At 42.1% G+C, this 16,006-nt stretch overlaps 1 protein-coding gene and 1 long non-coding RNA gene across 5 annotated transcripts in view; one reads left to right on the top strand and one right to left on the bottom strand.

Moving 5' to 3' along the window:
* The window catches only part of TEAD4 (TEA domain transcription factor 4), a 52,612-nt gene that overhangs the window by 17,430 nt on the left and 19,176 nt on the right, over positions 1-16,006 (bottom strand). For all 4 annotated transcript variants that reach the window (XM_064721106.1, XM_064721118.1, XM_064721125.1 and 1 more), the window contains 2 exons: positions 3,398-3,462; positions 2,693-2,755 (listed from right to left, as the gene is read on the bottom strand). In XM_064721106.1, the coding sequence (XP_064577176.1) occupies positions 2,693-2,755; positions 3,398-3,462 (128 nt within the window). The remainder of the gene's footprint in view (positions 1-2,692; positions 2,756-3,397; positions 3,463-16,006) is intronic.
* On the top strand, positions 2,261-3,456 carry LOC135451699 (uncharacterized). The gene is made up of 3 exons (XR_010441412.1): positions 2,261-2,377; positions 2,505-2,594; positions 3,027-3,456. It is a non-coding gene; the product is annotated as an uncharacterized LOC135451699 (long non-coding RNA).

The following is a 16,006-nucleotide window of genomic DNA, read 5'->3' as shown; positions in this document are numbered from 1 at the left end:
GGAAACATTTTAATGCGAGAAAATTCCTAATACTCTCCAAAGCTATGGGAAATGTTTTCAGAATCCGGTATAAATTATGCCTTAGGGAATAATTGAAGGATTACCTATATTTTTTAAGGAAAATTATTATTTTCTGGGGTTTTTTTAATATATATATAAGGACTATTTGCCATGTGCCATTGCAGGAAAGGATTTATTTCCTTCCCTTATATTCTCATTGGAAAAATTGTATTTGTCTACCTCAGTTTATGGGGAAGATGCATTTACTTGTGGAGGCATTAAAAGTTAAAAGAAAATGTAAAATAATTAGGGAAGGAGAGTATTTTACCTATTAACCTTTGCTGTGTTTTTGTTTTGTTTACATGCTTGACAGGCTGCTGGAAGGAGCATGTTTTTAGAAAAGACACCTTTCTGTTTCAGTTCTATACTAATTTCAAGTGTTTTCCAATATAAAAAGAAAAAAAAGGAAAAAGGCTAAAAAGCTTTGATAAACATGATAACAACAATAAAAACTTTGACCAAACATTTGCAATGTTTGTATTTTCTTTTATTATTCTTAAAACACATAATAATGATGATGGTGATTATGATGATGATGATAATACCATCACATCACCATGATTTCCCAATTTTTTCCTTAGTGCAGATGATATCTATTAGCCACCCAGGGCATGGAAAAACTACTAACTTTTGGGAACAGAGTTTTCTTCAAGTTCTACCCTATTTCCCTGCTGTATCGTTTACAGACACAGTGGACATTTAAAAAACACTCCAGTTTGTGTGAAGGTGGAATTATTGCAGTCACTACTCTGAAAAGTGATCATGTAGCTGCCCTGATCACTAGGATATAAACACAAAATCAAGCACTTGCTATGGAAAATGAGCAGTGATAGGAGAGCACACAGCTGTCAGCAGGACCTGGGAGGAAGGGCAGCAGTTTCTGTGGTTTCATTTCCCTGCTCTATGGAAATGGCCAGAGAAATCAAAGAAGTAAATGAGTTGAATCAGTGCTCCCGACCTGCCGCTGCAGGCGGAAAGGAACAGCCTGGTCCTGGGGAAGGGTTCTCTGCAGGCAGCTGGGCAGAGCTCACAGCATGGCCTGGCTGTGTGAAGGGACAGCAGCCAATGGCTCTGTGGAGCTCCCCGAGACACCTTCGCTCCCTGAGAACAAAACCGGCCAGCGCCTGCGAGCTAAGTGGGAACAGGCTCGGCCGGCTGGCTTTCCAATCATGCCCAGCCCCAGAGCTGTGTCACACAAGGAACAGAATCAAGGTTACAGATGTAAGCAGCAGTGAGGCTTTTAACACCCTGGGCAGTTGTTTTTCCTGCTCGCTCTGACTTGCCTCTCCAGCAGGCCTGCACCTGAACTCACCACTTAACAGCACCACAGGTTTCAAGCTGAGGCAGCCCTACCTGGGTGCACTGAATTAGATAGTTGTAATTTGTGCCTCCTTCTCTTTATCAGAGCAGCTGGTAACACAACAGGCTAATAAAAGACACAGCACAGCTTTCTAAAATGGGGCTGGGATGTGGGGGGGTGCTGTCATGGCTTAGAGACAATCACTGATTGCAACAGAGCTGCATGCATGTCAGCCCTGGGCAGCTGAGTGCCAGCAGCTCACACACAGGACACTCCATTTGCCCTGGTGCCCAGTGAGGAGCTGCCCAGGCAGCCAAGAGGAAGCACATGCTAACAACCATCCCTCAGCAGCCAGGGCTGGGCTGTCAAGGTTATTGTCACCTGAAGCATGGAAAATCAGGAAAGCAAACTCTCTTCCTTCCACATTACTTAGGGCCATACCAAACAGAAAGGTCAGCATTCACCTTCCTTCTCTGGCTGTCTCAGTGAAACATAACAAGGCTCAGACCTCACATCCTGCTCAGCAAGCCCTTTCTGGATAGCTCACATTTTAACGGGGGACAGACACCCTCTTCTGCAATTGTCACATACAAACTTGACCTTCTCAACATTTCTGGCAATTCAGTCTGAGCACATAAACCATTTCCCCACATCAAATCCGAGTGGAAATAAATGTCAAGAGGTTCATTAGGGTGGTCTTGGAGCTTTTCCTATGGAAAGGAAAACACAGCTTTTCTCAAACAAGTATTCAACCATTTTCTCTTTCTCGTTAGCACCGGCCTCTTCACATCAGGTCTGAATTAATCAAGGTGCAAAGTCTATTCAGCTGGCACCATTTTACCTGAGAAGATGCCAGCTGGCTTTATTGCTTCCTCTCAGAGGACAACTCTACATCACTACCTCTAGTACAAGTGTAGCTGGTGCTCTGATAACTAACTCTAAGGCCACCTTTTCCCAAGGCCACCACAACACCAGCAACTGCTTACTGGTCAGCATTTGTAAACATTTCCTGCTCAGGTAAACACTCTCTGCACACTCCTAAGTCTAAGGGTCTTTCAGATTTGAATGACAACAGCATAAACTGGAGGTAAGAAATAAGACACATGAAATTTAAAAAGTTATTGTTTCTTTATTCTTTAAATAGAATTGCTCCAGACGTCACAGAGCTTCAACAATAATGAATGTTTGCACAACATTTCCTGGGAAGAACCTTTTCCTCTCCAGCCTACTACAGGTCAGTGATTAATCTCTCAGGCTTTTTTAAGGCTATTCAAAGAGGGAGTAACTGATTTGGGGGAGCTTGTGTGATATGCTAAAGTATATCCATCATACCTTGAGCTTGGCTTGGATCTCTCTAGCTTTCCGCCTTGCCAGCACCTGGATGTGACTAGATACCTGCATTGAAAGACAAAATTCCATGCTCATTCCAGAGGAATACTTGGCAGCCTCTTGTAGAATTAGGCAGTTAATTAGGGTTGGGGGTAGGAGGGATTGGGGGTAACAAGGAGCTGCTTTTCTGAACATAACTCCAGTGCAATGAAATGGGGTGGAGGGCCTGCAAAGATGGGCCATCTAAGGCAGGTCCAGGCTGCTCAGTGCTTTGTCCAGCATAGTCTGGATATTCAGGCCGAAATTACAAAGATTCCTTTTCCATCTCATGCGCCAGGTATTTTCAAAATCATCATTGTTGACTGGTCTGCTTGGGCTAAACAAGAAATCTTCACGCAGAGAACAACTGGTGCTCCCTGAAACACTCCTTAGTAGGCCAAGCAAATAAAATCATACTATTTAACAGCAGAAAAAATTGTGGGTCACAGTATGATTGGCAGACATGAGCATTACAAACTTCCTGTAAAATGCCTGAGCTCTCTCTTCCTGCCATTCTTATTAACCAGCTCAGCATAACAGCCTCCTTGCAGCAAAGTCAGAAACTACCAACAAGCAAACAGCAAGAAATTTGTTCTCATTAGCCCCCATAATCTCTAAAGGTCCAAAGAAGGTAATCCTTCCAGAGAAAAAGGGAAAACTGTACCTTACCTGTTTCCTTGTGCGTGTTTTCCCTGTTCTCAGCTTAATATAGCGGGCAATCAACTCATTTCGGCCTGGAACACAGAAATGGTGCAAATCCAAGTTTAGAAAGCAGTGACCCCAGCAAAATACATAATTCCATTTTGTATCTAAAGAGATCAGCAGCAGGATGACTCTGTCACACTCTTTTCTTTCTTAGATTAGAAACATACTAGTGCACAAGGTAGAAGTCTGACTTTTAGGAGCAGTCTCCTATAACATCCTCATAGACAAACTGACAAAGTTTCGGCCAGATAGCTGGACAAGGTGGCTTGGTGAAAACTGGCAGAACAAGTGGATGGGGTCCCAGCTGACAATGAGCTGACAGTGAGGCAGCAATGCACCCTTTATGGCAAATGCCAGTTGCCAACAGGTCAAGGGAAGTGATCCTTCAGCTCCACTCAGCACAGCTGAGGCAACATGTGGAGTACTGAGTCCAGATCAAGTCTCCTCAGCATGAGAAAGTGTAAACACACTGGAGCAAGTCCAGCAAGAAGTCAGCAAAAATCATTAAGAGACTGGAGCATCTGTCCTATGAAGAGAGGCTGAAAGAACTGGGTCTGTTCAGCCTGGAGAGGACCTAGGGGCAGTTTTTAATCAATAATAATAATAAAATAAATACTGATGTAAGGAAATACAGGGAAAAAGGGAGCCACTCTCAATAGTGCTGAGAGATGGAACAAGAAACAACTGATACAAATTAACACATGAAATTCTGTCTAAAAACAATTAAAAAAAAAGAAGAAAAACTTTTTACTCTAAAGGTGAGTGAACACTGGCACAGGCTGCCCAGAGAGGCTGTAGTCTCCATCCCTGAAGGACAGTAACAACCTACTGGACACTGCTTGAGCAGCAGGGCCAGACTAGGCAGTCTGAAGATCCCTTCCAACCAAAAGGAGCCTATAATTCTGTGTAACCAAGTCCAAGAAAATAAACAACAAGGGGGAAGCACATGGAAACAGCTACACAGAATTTATCAGTGTGATATGATACACTGAATTACAAGTGCTTTCAGGCTCCTGCAGGCAGACTATCCAGCTTTATTACACTGGCTTCCAGTGTATAACATCTAAGCAGTCACACAGACTTTATTGTCTTTCTGGAGATGGAGGAAGCAAGAGCAGAAACAGAAAGGCAGAAGTTACGTGTCTGAACTCAAGGCTGGTTCAAAGCAGAAAACACGACAGTGAAAGAGCAGGCTCTGCAAAATAAAACATTTGTGGTCACCACAGTAGTATCAAGATAGTACTGCAATAAAAAGTTGGGAGTAGGAGCTGCAAGGCTGTGAGACATTTTGATATGGCTGCAAGTGTTTGCAGAATGGAGCAGGAATGAACCAGGAAACAAAGCCACAGCTCTTGCGAAGTTTTTTTATAACAAAATTATAAAACCCTAGTATTGTCTGGGAAAGCTTGTGGGCAAAGAACTTGTATATTAGGACATCACAGACATGAGAAAGCAAGCAGTGAAATCAGTATTACACTATCAGTATTAACTATTCCAGTAGTTAAATATTCCATGAAAAAGCAGTAACTTTTTCTATTTTAAACTCTTTATTTCTCTCAACTCTGAAATAAAGTGTATGCAAGGAAAGACTGCTGAAATTGACCACTCAAGCCTTTAGGGAAGAACTGGCAAAGCCCTTAATTCCATCTGATTCTGAAACAAAACAATGCAAATGTCCATGACTGCAGTTAGGCCAGGTTCGTGAAACACAACCAACGCACACATAGGAATGGGAAAGCATTTTACATACACAGATCCTAATCTTTCCCTAATAGTGTCATTGTAGCAGCTCCCCTTATTCCCCTGGGAGAAGGAACAGGTCTGTAGCTGAGAAATCCACTCCAGCTCCTGTAAACACAAATGAGGAACTGTGTCTGTGCCAGAAACACAATGCCCTGCCATGCAAGCACTGACCTCTCCAGCTCCCACACTTTCTGCCTGAGCACAGTGACATGCCCAGGAGAGTTTGGAGGGAGCAGATGCTGCTCTGCCACCTTCCACCTGGCTGCTCTTCCAACCCACATAAACCATTTTCACAAAGCTGAGACCAATTATAGCAACACGCATCCACACCACCTTCCTCCTGTGCCAACAATAACATTTATGGCTTCTCAAAGCTTCCATCTGTTTAGACGTGGATCCAAGCTGAAAGGTAAGAAACAACTGAAGTGATTCTTCTCAGACAGATGCCGTCATGTAAGAAATTTCAGAAGGACTGTTTGACACACGTCAGAAATGGGAAATGTGCTGAACAAAACAAGGCACTCAAACCTTATTATCTATAAAGAAAGAAGAAGGGAATGTTTGTTTCAACAAGAGGATCCTTTGAGAGGCAAGGCAAATGAGTTAATAGAAAAGAGAGGAAAAACTAGCCTTGAGAAGAAGAGGATGTGGAGAATTTGAGGCAAACTTCTAAAGGGCATGTATCAGGTTACACTGAAAATTTAAACACATGGCAACTCTCCATACACTGGCTCAATTATGGGTGATCCTTGCAAAACTAATTTCAATGGATTCTCAACCAGATACAATAAATCTTATGGAGCAAATTCATGTGTATAGTGGGTCAAGTAAAGAAATTATGGAGGCTGAACAGTCAGACAGAACATTATTCTGCTGTAATAGTGAGGGGCTGCAGGGTAATTGGTATGAGAGGATGCCATGAACAGCTCTGTGCCAGTCGTAGTGAATTCCAGCCACCACCAAAGTGGATGAAAATAACAATCAATCCATCAAATCCTCAACCAGAGGAGCACAAACTACCTTTGCTCAAATATATTTTGGAAAGGGCAAGAGCCAGTAGGGACAGGAGACACATGAGGAGACACAAGAGGAACCACAAAAGGAGACATGAGAATGCACAGGAGAAATACAAGATACATAAAAAGATTAATATAGAGAAAAGGAGACATGGTAGGGGACATTCCTGGGGATGTGGCTGGAAAAGTCATCTTGGAAAAAGTTGCTCCATGACAGAAAAACATTTTGAGGCAACTGCAGCACCCACACCAGAGCAGAGACAGCCCTGAAAAGACTGCAGCCCACTGAAAACCCAAGAAGCTAGAAACAAGGAGCACCAGAAGGGAAACAAAACAAAACCAAAAAAAGCAGGAACTGGCAGAAAGAGACCTTTACACAGTGATGCCAATCTCCTGCGTCACCCAGCACCTCATCAAAGGAATTAAGAGGGACTGAGTGTTAGAGAGAACAAAAGAAGGGAAACAGAGTAGGAAGCAGGGAGGAGAGACAATAAACTGTAGTCAGGCCTGGGAAACTGGGAGGTATTTCCATAAGTGTGCATTTAACTGTTTGTCTTTGACAACAGCAGCAGCAAAAATTGCAAAGTCTTCTCAGGCCATATACTTCACCAAAAAAGACTAGTGGGAGGGGAAATTGTTGTACAAATGGCAGCTATTAGAAACCAGTACAGAAATTCTCTAGAAAGAAACTCTACACAGAGAGCATTTAGCTGTGGATCATCAAAATTTCCAGTTTTAGAATTCACTTTCCACTTGCTAATACCTCTCATACAGTCTTCGTATTCCAGAAGTGTGTCCTCACAGGTTAAAACAGAAAAGTGGCAGGTTATATTAAGGTAAAAAAGATACTGGTAGCACAAAAAAAGGAAAAAAAAAAAAAAGAAAAAAGAAAAAAAAAAGCCCAAACAAAAAACCACCACCAAACAAACAGATCACTCTACAAAGACATTCATCACAGGGATTACTAAATATAGAACTATGTAAATTGCCAAGCCCAGTAAACTTCAGCAAGGCAGTATTAAATTACCATGAATCAAAACTACAAGAGAAGCAAGTCCTAAATGTCTTTTGTGTTTCTTATCAGTAGTTAGATGTAAGCAGGTGTTATGTGGCTGGAAGCCTGTATGCTCACAGGCTTTGGAAGGCACCTTCTTTGTTTCACAACCCCTGCTGCAGGGTCAGCAAAGACCAGCACTCCTCACTTGGCTGGAACAGGCAGAGCTGTCATAAACTGTCAGATGGTTCATTTTTTAGAGCCATGTAAAGTGTCCCTCGGTAATCTGATCATATGTTGTGTTCTTAGAATAACTCCCGCTGAGGTCTGCCGTGGTCACCAGAACCTGCCAACAGTTGTGACTCCTCTGTCGAAACCGCGCATTGGGTTTCACGGAGCTCCGGCCAACATTCCAGCCGTGGCACAGCACCTCTATCCCTCCACAGAGCCTTCCCCTGGGAAGCATGGCACCAAAAAAAAAGCAGTCAAGAGATACTGCCTTACAGAACATTCTTTACCTCTCATTCTTAACAGATGAATTTCCAATGGCAGCAATTTGGCTCCTATTCCATCTAACACTAAATGGCAAAATTTTGCATCCAATAGTTATGCAGGAAGGAATTGCTAAGAGCATTGAATAAGGAGGCTTTTGGATTCTCCATTTTACACCTGTGCACCTTTGAATATAACTGCAGAGAAGTGTCTTCCTGTAAGGAAGAGGGATAATCGAAGGGAATTCCCATCACCATAGAAAGCATTTTCCAGTCCTATCTCAAAGCTTCATGCTGACTGTTAGTAAAGGTGTATTAATTTTTCTGCCTCTTGTAAGCAGTATCTCTTTAGGACTTACACTTCCTCACACACCTGTTGCCAAAGAAAGTGAGATCAAAGAATTCAGTGATCAAAATCCTTTCAGTGGGAAATGGCATGGAAGTGTCATGTTTCATGGAAATTGCATCTTTCTTGGCAGATTCAGTATCTTTCTGTACCCAAAGCAAACAGTAACAACTACCTATAAGTAGTTCTAGAGGAGAAGCAACTATCCAGCTGTATCCAGGGAAAGGTTTATCAAACCAAGGTCAAGAAAGCCGTCTCAATTCTCATTTCAATCTCTTTGTGTCACTTAGTGATATCTCCTGGGACATAACTATCTCCTTGAACTTATTTAATTAACTGTTGGTTACAATCAGCATAAACATAATGAACTGTGTGCATCAGACAAATAAATCTAGACAAAAGAGGGAAGGTAAGGACACCTCATCTGTCCACCACATGTCAGTGTTTCTCTGTGCATACAAAGCAAAACGGACTGCCAACCAAGTCCTACCAGACAGATACTTTAGACAAAAGCAGTGTGGTTGCGTGACCACACAGCACTAACCGCCACTGGGGTCTGCCCCATCAATAGCTCCCTCCACAGCCTTACTTCCCATCTCTCATTCCACTGTTTCCTCCTCCCAGCTATGCTAAACGTCCTCCTGGACATCAGCTGTGCCAGAAATGTGTCAGAAACCACATTTTTGTCTTTTTGATGGTTATCAAGATGCACAGACATCCAACTTCTACTAATATAATAAAGTTTTAATGCTGCCTTTATTAAGACGCACTTTTCATCATAAACCATGTTTTTTCACCAGAGCCTTGGTGAGAAGATTTTGTTTGGTTCCTCTGCTCAGGAGGCAATATTGGAACTTAATACACCACTATGACCATCACACAGTGATCATTTCCCATGACCATGGAAAACCATATTGCATTTTATGGCACTGACCCATCCTATGAAGACATCTTTGACCCCACCAGAGCAGAACTTCAGTGATCAATAGTCAGGTTCAAGTTTCCATAGCAGAGTTACACACACCAATGAGTTTTATATTCAGCTGGAAGAAGAAAATTTCCTCACTCTGATAATTTATTCCCTGCTTGAATTTTCTCAGGGTGAAACTTCCACAGAAAGATTTTCTGAGCTCATGCACTCCCTACAGTAAGGGGATTTTGAGATAAAGAATCAAAGAAGGATAGGCCAGTATTTCTGAAAAACATCAAACCAGCCAAAGCCTGAAAACACAACGTTGAAGTGATTAGCACCATCACAGTCAGCTCTGCCCCAAAATACCAATTTTTATCATTTGACTGTGCAAGTTCTGAGCTCCTTCCTCTTCTGAAATGAGAAATTCAAAGCTTTATTTGCTGGGCAGAATGTACCAGTCAAGCCCCTCACATGGCAGTCGGGTGATTCATCTGTCCAAGGTCATAAAACTCAGTTGTCTCATTCACTAACTGGTCTAAACACTGAAACCCTCTCTTGTGTAAAAGGCCCTCTGCTGGAAAGGTGTTTACCCCTCTCCTTTGCCACTGCACAGCCTAAATTCACAGCCAGAAACACAAACAATGCTACCACCATTTAGAAACTGCTGTTTCTTGATGGTCAGTTTAAGATGCTTCACACAAGGTATATGGATGGGGGATAATAATTATAGACCCTGCAGTTTTTGGGAAGCCTCTTACTCGTCCCAAACAAGTACTGGAGATAAATGAAAAGTCAGTCACCATGGGTGTAGTTAGAACAAAGTGAAGGTTTCCCTCTCCTTAGCTGTCAATCCTCCTCCTGCAACATTCCATCAACTCCTGTGTGCAGCTGTACCAACTAAATTGATGGGAAAAGGGGAGGGGGACAGGGGAGGAAAGACTAACATGCACCACTCTAATTACCAAAAACGAAAAAAATACAACTCCCCATCCTCACATGGATTTTGTTGGTTTTGATTTGTTTTTCCCCCCATCAGCCTGTTTTTAAATGGATTGGTGAACTAGTTCATTTTGTGGTCACATTAACCACGGCAGTGGCACAGCAAAGAGAACGGAGGAAGAACTGGTGCAGAACCTCTTAAACCAGTTTTGCCACCAGAGAAACTGTAGCCTGGAACTGTACTCCACCTAACCCTCACACACAAACAGGCTGGTAAGAAAATGGGCAAGGCACTTCCTGTGCTTGCATCATTTGTCTAAAGGCTAAACAGCGTTAAACTGCCTTCTAATTACTGCCCCAAGGGCATGTGGAGTTATTCCTTGTAAAGGTGAGCATTTTCTAGGGTACAACAATGGACACAGGCAGAAGTCCCTCCCCATCAGCCCAATGGGAAGCTCCAGGCAATGCAGCTCTTCACCACACCTCAGTCTTTAATAGTGCTTTTCAGTGCATAAATTGAATGTCCTCATCAGCTGTGTTTTCCCACATTATCGCCTCAGGCCACAGAAATGTAAGTTAATCCATCCAATAAGTCCTCTTCCATATACACGTTAAGGGCTGCAAAAGGAGCAGAGCTGGGACTTGTTCTGCTACTTCCCAGGGTTAAGACTGATAAGAGCCCTACAGAAAGTGTTTAGATTCAGTTTGGCTGGGAAATCCCACAATTACACCAAAGCAGCTGCATATAGTAACATGAGTCCTTCATATGCCAGGGAGTGTATCAGGTAACACCTGAAAGAGCCAGTAACAATCCTACATGGAAAGGCATGTCAAACCTACAGATTTCAGTCTCTTGGGACACCTGAGAATGACCTTATGGGGGCACTAAGACACTTTACTCACCAAGGCCCCGGTTCAGAGAGACTTGACTATTGAGGGTAACACTGAAACCCATCCTTAACTGTAACAGCGTTTTCCAGTTAACATCACTCCAGGTTCTACATTACAGACCTGGACGTCTGCTAAATTCTTCTTTAGATCAACAAGCGTCTGCTCATTATAACTGTGAGGCATCTGAAAGCAATTCTCAGTGATGTTGCCCTAAGGGATAGCAAAAACTTAAGCCTTTCTACTGATTTTGTGGTCAGCTGCCCCTGCCAGCAGCAAGAGTACAGAGTTTCTGGAAGATTTCTGCCCCACGTGCTCATCTTGTGCATGTTTCCAGATGACAGCCTGGTCAAGCCTGGTCAAGCCCAGATGAATGCTGATCAAGCCCTCAAAGCTTCAGCTACAACAGAAACTAGAGCTAAAAGGAGTCTGTGAGATGTGTGCAGCCACTTGCTGCACAACCATGCAGTTCTCAGGGCAGCTGCTCTGGTCTGGCTCAGTCCTGTGAGGAACCATGACTGCTTTACTTGGCAAGGAGAGCAAAAGAACCCAGACACTCTTCTTGCATTATATAAATAAATGAATACTGATTTTTTAAGTGGAATGGCTGCCACCACTCAACTTCTGTTCATAGCATCCTGATTTACAGTGCATCCATTACTTGTGATCACTTTAAGCCATTAACTTATAGAATCAGCAGAAACAAATGCCTGGACACTCCTGAAAAATGTGGTTGCCTTTCCCCCCCGCTCCCTCTCACCAGGACTGTTCCACGGGTGAGTTCAACTCTAATCTGGCAGAAATCTGTCCAGCTCATTTTGCCAACCTGGTTTGCTATCAGTTTAGCAATCTAACATGCATCCACAAGGAGTCTACTAGAAACTGGTGTTTGCCTAAAGAACAGGAGCACAAAAGCAGAGCAGGGGAAGCAAGGAAGCAAGACTAGCAACTCCCTCTTTCCTTCTGCTGTGAACTGTAAGGTCATCTCACCATTTCTGAAGGAAATATACTCTTGGTCTCAACACAACAGTTCTACACCATCACAACATTATCAAGAATAGTTGTTAAAGATGTCACACTCTGTAACAGATGAAAAGAGAATGTGAACAGAAAAATCTAGCAGAAAAACAGATGAAATAATTGCATAGTCACCCAGGGACTGGTCTGGATAATAGCTGAATTCTGCCAAGATCATGAAAATTCCTTACAATGGCTTGTGATATTCCCTGTTCCTTCCCACCCTGCTCGCTTTCTTCTAATACCAGCACAATTCTGTTCCATATTCTTTAAGTACCTGTTCCCTGGCTGAGTTTACAGTGTAAGTCTGATAGATACCTGGGAAACCATGATTCAGGCAGGAGAGCAGGAACGTGAGGACGACAAAACTATTTAAGCTGCAGAAATACCTAAAAATGCACATGGATCCAGAAGGGAATTTGCACAAATCTAGGTGCTTCAGCTACCTTATATATGAAAACTTCTATATCTAGATTTGTCAAATCACTTTCCCACAACTTTAGCCATAAAGGATCAGACTAAAAATGAACATCACAAGTACAGCTGGCTTTGCCTCTGGGCCCAGGAGCAGATGAAATGACTTTTGAAGGTCTTTCCCAGCACCATTTTCTATCATTCTATAACCTAAGCTGATGATGCCCTGTTTATATGCAGGAAGGCTCCTAATCCCCAGCCAGGGCTGAAAGCAGCACTGAACTGACTGCCACACGTGCTGTGTGTGTTTCCCTGCAACACTGCCATGCTTAGAAACCTGCCTGAGTCTGCAGCACTTGCAGTCAGCAGCTTGGGCACTGCTATTGGGTTACCTCAGCAAGCATTGGTTACACTCCTGCCCACAGACTCCTGGAAAAGCGTTTGCAACTATTGTACAAATCAAACCCAAGAGGAAAGAGGAGTGATTCTAAAGGCATTTTACATGAAAAGTGTTCAAGAAGCAGAGACAGAGCAAGACTCTGGCTGTTTATGTGCATGGAGTGAGACTGAGAACGTGAAGGAGTACCCAGAAGAAGAAGGGTCACAAGTTCAAGGTGACAGCAATGAGCAGCAGCTGCTGGCTGTGCACCCTTCAGCAGCAGGTGTACCCAGGCCCCAGAGGTTTCAGTCAGCCCTGCCAGTGACCAACAGATTTACAGGACCATCTGTCTGGGCACAAACTGCACGCAGCCTTCCCAGCTTTGCTGCCCAGATCTTCACCACACACAGACAATACAGGGCTTGTTATGGATTAGCTAATGAGCAACTGTTTAGACCAATAGACAGCCCTAGTTCTCCTGTGCTCATTATCTGGATCCTACATGAATGGGAACACTGCTTGTTCTTTTGGCTGTAAAACTGGCTTTTTCTGAACAAGCAGCTTCCCTTCACTTGGAGTGCTAGCAAATGGGAAGGTAATGTTGTCTCACACTGCTTTTGTTTAAGGAAAGCCTCTGAAAGAGACTTTAAAAGAAAGCTCACTTGATAGGTTTTTCATACTTGCACTGAAGAGTTCCTTTTTTCCTAGGCCAGGTGTCCACACAATCTGCATATTGACATTATCAGCTCTGTCCATGTATATGCACACCCTTTCTTGAGAAATGCTGTCATCCTTCTCTAGTCAATGTGTGGCTAATTGACAGAAGACAAACTCTGAGAAAGCACTCCTGGAATTTACCTAGAAGTCTGCTCTTTTTGTTTCAGACCTGAGGAAGGGCTCCTGCGTCAGTCACTTAAATAAACATGCTCATGTCACAAAACCACAGGTAGTATGAATCACAATACTAGCAATTGACCAAAAAATGCAGACATTTGCAGAGTAAAGCCACTTAATGCCCACTGTTCTCTTGTTTCCTGTGTAAAACCACAGCACTTCCCATCTGGAATCCTCTTATTCACAGATACATGTGCACATGCAGACACACCATTCTCTGGGACTGGTTCTACAAATACAATCCTTAGTTTTGTCTGATACAATTTTAAAAGCCCCCAACAACAGCACTTCCACTGTAGCCTTTCATAGCAGAGAGATCCCTCAGCACTGAACACCATGCTGTCCTGAAGCCTTTGCTGATATCCATCCTATATTCCTCTTTCTCCCCCATTAATCCTAGTCATGCTCACATGTTCCACATAAAATCCCTCTCCCTCCTAAATGTTAACACCCTTCAAATATTTTTAGACTGTTATTATGTGTCCCCCCACCCTCCACCTTTCAGTCATCACTTAGCCAAGCTATGTATATTTAGCTGCTTTAATCTTTCCTCCTAAATCAGTCCCTTCAACCCCCAGAGCTCAATGTTAAGTCTGGTATGCTTGCTCTTCTCAGAACTCACTCCATGTTTTTGAGATCTTTCTGGTAACGTGTTTGCAGAATCCTGTCCAGAAGATAGCTTTACATGCACTTGTTTTAAAGAGAGAAGACACCCAAGTCACTGGGCACTATTAACTTTCATTTTCCATGTTGGGTTTTTGTTCCCAGATTTTGAATTCTATCTGAATTTTTAAAGTATTAATGAATATTTGGTTCATTAATAAGAGAAAGAGCAATAATTATTTAATTAATAAAAGTAAGAGCAATAATTAATAATTTGGTTAATTAATAAGAGTAAGTAAGAGCAAACTAGCAATTGATAGTATTGAAGACCATTGTGAAAAAAGGAAGTGGGTTTTAAAATGCAAAAGAACACTAAGACTTTTTAAAACTAAACTTTTCAGAAAATCAATGGAAATGTGTGAAGTTATCTCAAAGAAGAGCAGAAGCAAAACAATAACACGCAATTAAGGAAAAGGATGAAAAATGAAATATAAACAAGTCTTTAAGTTAAAAGGCAGGTGAGTGGATACACCTACAAAGCAAAAATCTGGCCTACTAAATTATAAATCAGTTAAACTGTATGTGTCATCTACAATGAAAAAAAAAACCAAAAAAAACCCAACTAAAAAAAAACCCTAAAAAAACCCACCAAACCAAGTTCCTTTCTGACAATATACCACTACAAATCAATTTTATCTTAGAGAATTACAAAAAATTTGAAATTTAAAAATTAAAAATTCAGAGGAAGAGCCATAAGGGTTAATGCAATGTTGCCAATGAAGTCACTTAAATGTGATGAAAACTCTGTGACTGAAGACATATGCAATGGGGAAAATGTAGTACTACACAGCTCACTTGGTTTTTAAGCCTGACAGATAAATATGGGACTAAAAAGCTGCTAAAAAAATCAAAAGGGACAGGAAAAATTTATGCCCTTTATTAAACCAACAAAATGAAGCCCCCACAAAAGGAGTCATGATAATTTTGATAACATGTAGTACTCAATAAGATTGCTACTATATTTATGTTCAGTACTAAGCATGTTGAGGAAAGATGCCACAGCCAGTACTATTAACTGGAAGAAGATTCCTGGTGGGTTGGTATTTCAAAAGTGGCAAATTTCTCAATACTTAAAGAATGCTTGGAATTAATGCAAAAATATTTCTTTTCATGCTTGCATGGAGAAAACACCAGTTAAAATGACATACAGCTTAACACAAAGAACCATAAACCTGGCTTACAAAGGAGATGGAAGGAAAAGCACGAGAAACTCCAGCAGAAGTTTAACCCACTGCTCATGTCTCCAGAAGTCTGGCTTCGTCTAGCTGACTACAAAGAACCAGAGCCACACAAAAGCCAAGTTGAAAGATGACTGAGTGAAACAAAACCTCATTATTAAGCAACTCCAGAAACATTACACCTACCACCAGAGGGGAGGGCAAAGTCTGCATCCTGACCAATTGTCCACTAATCCAAGTTTTGTCTGTCTTCTAGTGTTTAAAATACGAGATTCCTTTTTTCTTCCAAAATCATGGGATAAAGGGCTGTTCTGGAGTTCACTAGGTCATATAATGGAAGGGACAGGAGCTTCAGAAGTATCTCTCTGAGGGATATCACAGCTGAAATAGAAATTTAGCAATTACCTGGAACATTCAGTTCAGTGTCAACCGAGCACATTCTCAGCAGGTTTCAATAGATTTGACTGAAACATCACCAGGTAAGAGGCTAAACTATAATACAGGAGGAAAGCATTTTAAGACTCCAACCTTGTAGGTTTTATTTTAAATAACAACCATGCTCCTCCCTCTCCTGAAGAAGTGTTTATGAGCCAGGACAGGCAGTGTAAGTTTTATGCTTCTTTGGATTTATGTGTTTGCTTGTCAGTTCTACTTTTCGTGACTCTTTGAGGTTGGAGAGAACATTAAATGATAACTTA

Source organism: Zonotrichia leucophrys, chromosome 1 (assembly GCF_028769735.1).
Source record: "Zonotrichia leucophrys gambelii isolate GWCS_2022_RI chromosome 1, RI_Zleu_2.0, whole genome shotgun sequence".
Taxonomy (NCBI): domain Eukaryota; kingdom Metazoa; phylum Chordata; class Aves; order Passeriformes; family Passerellidae; genus Zonotrichia; species Zonotrichia leucophrys.
Note: the sequence above shows the minus strand (reverse complement) of the source record. Positions and strands in the feature narration are given on the sequence as shown.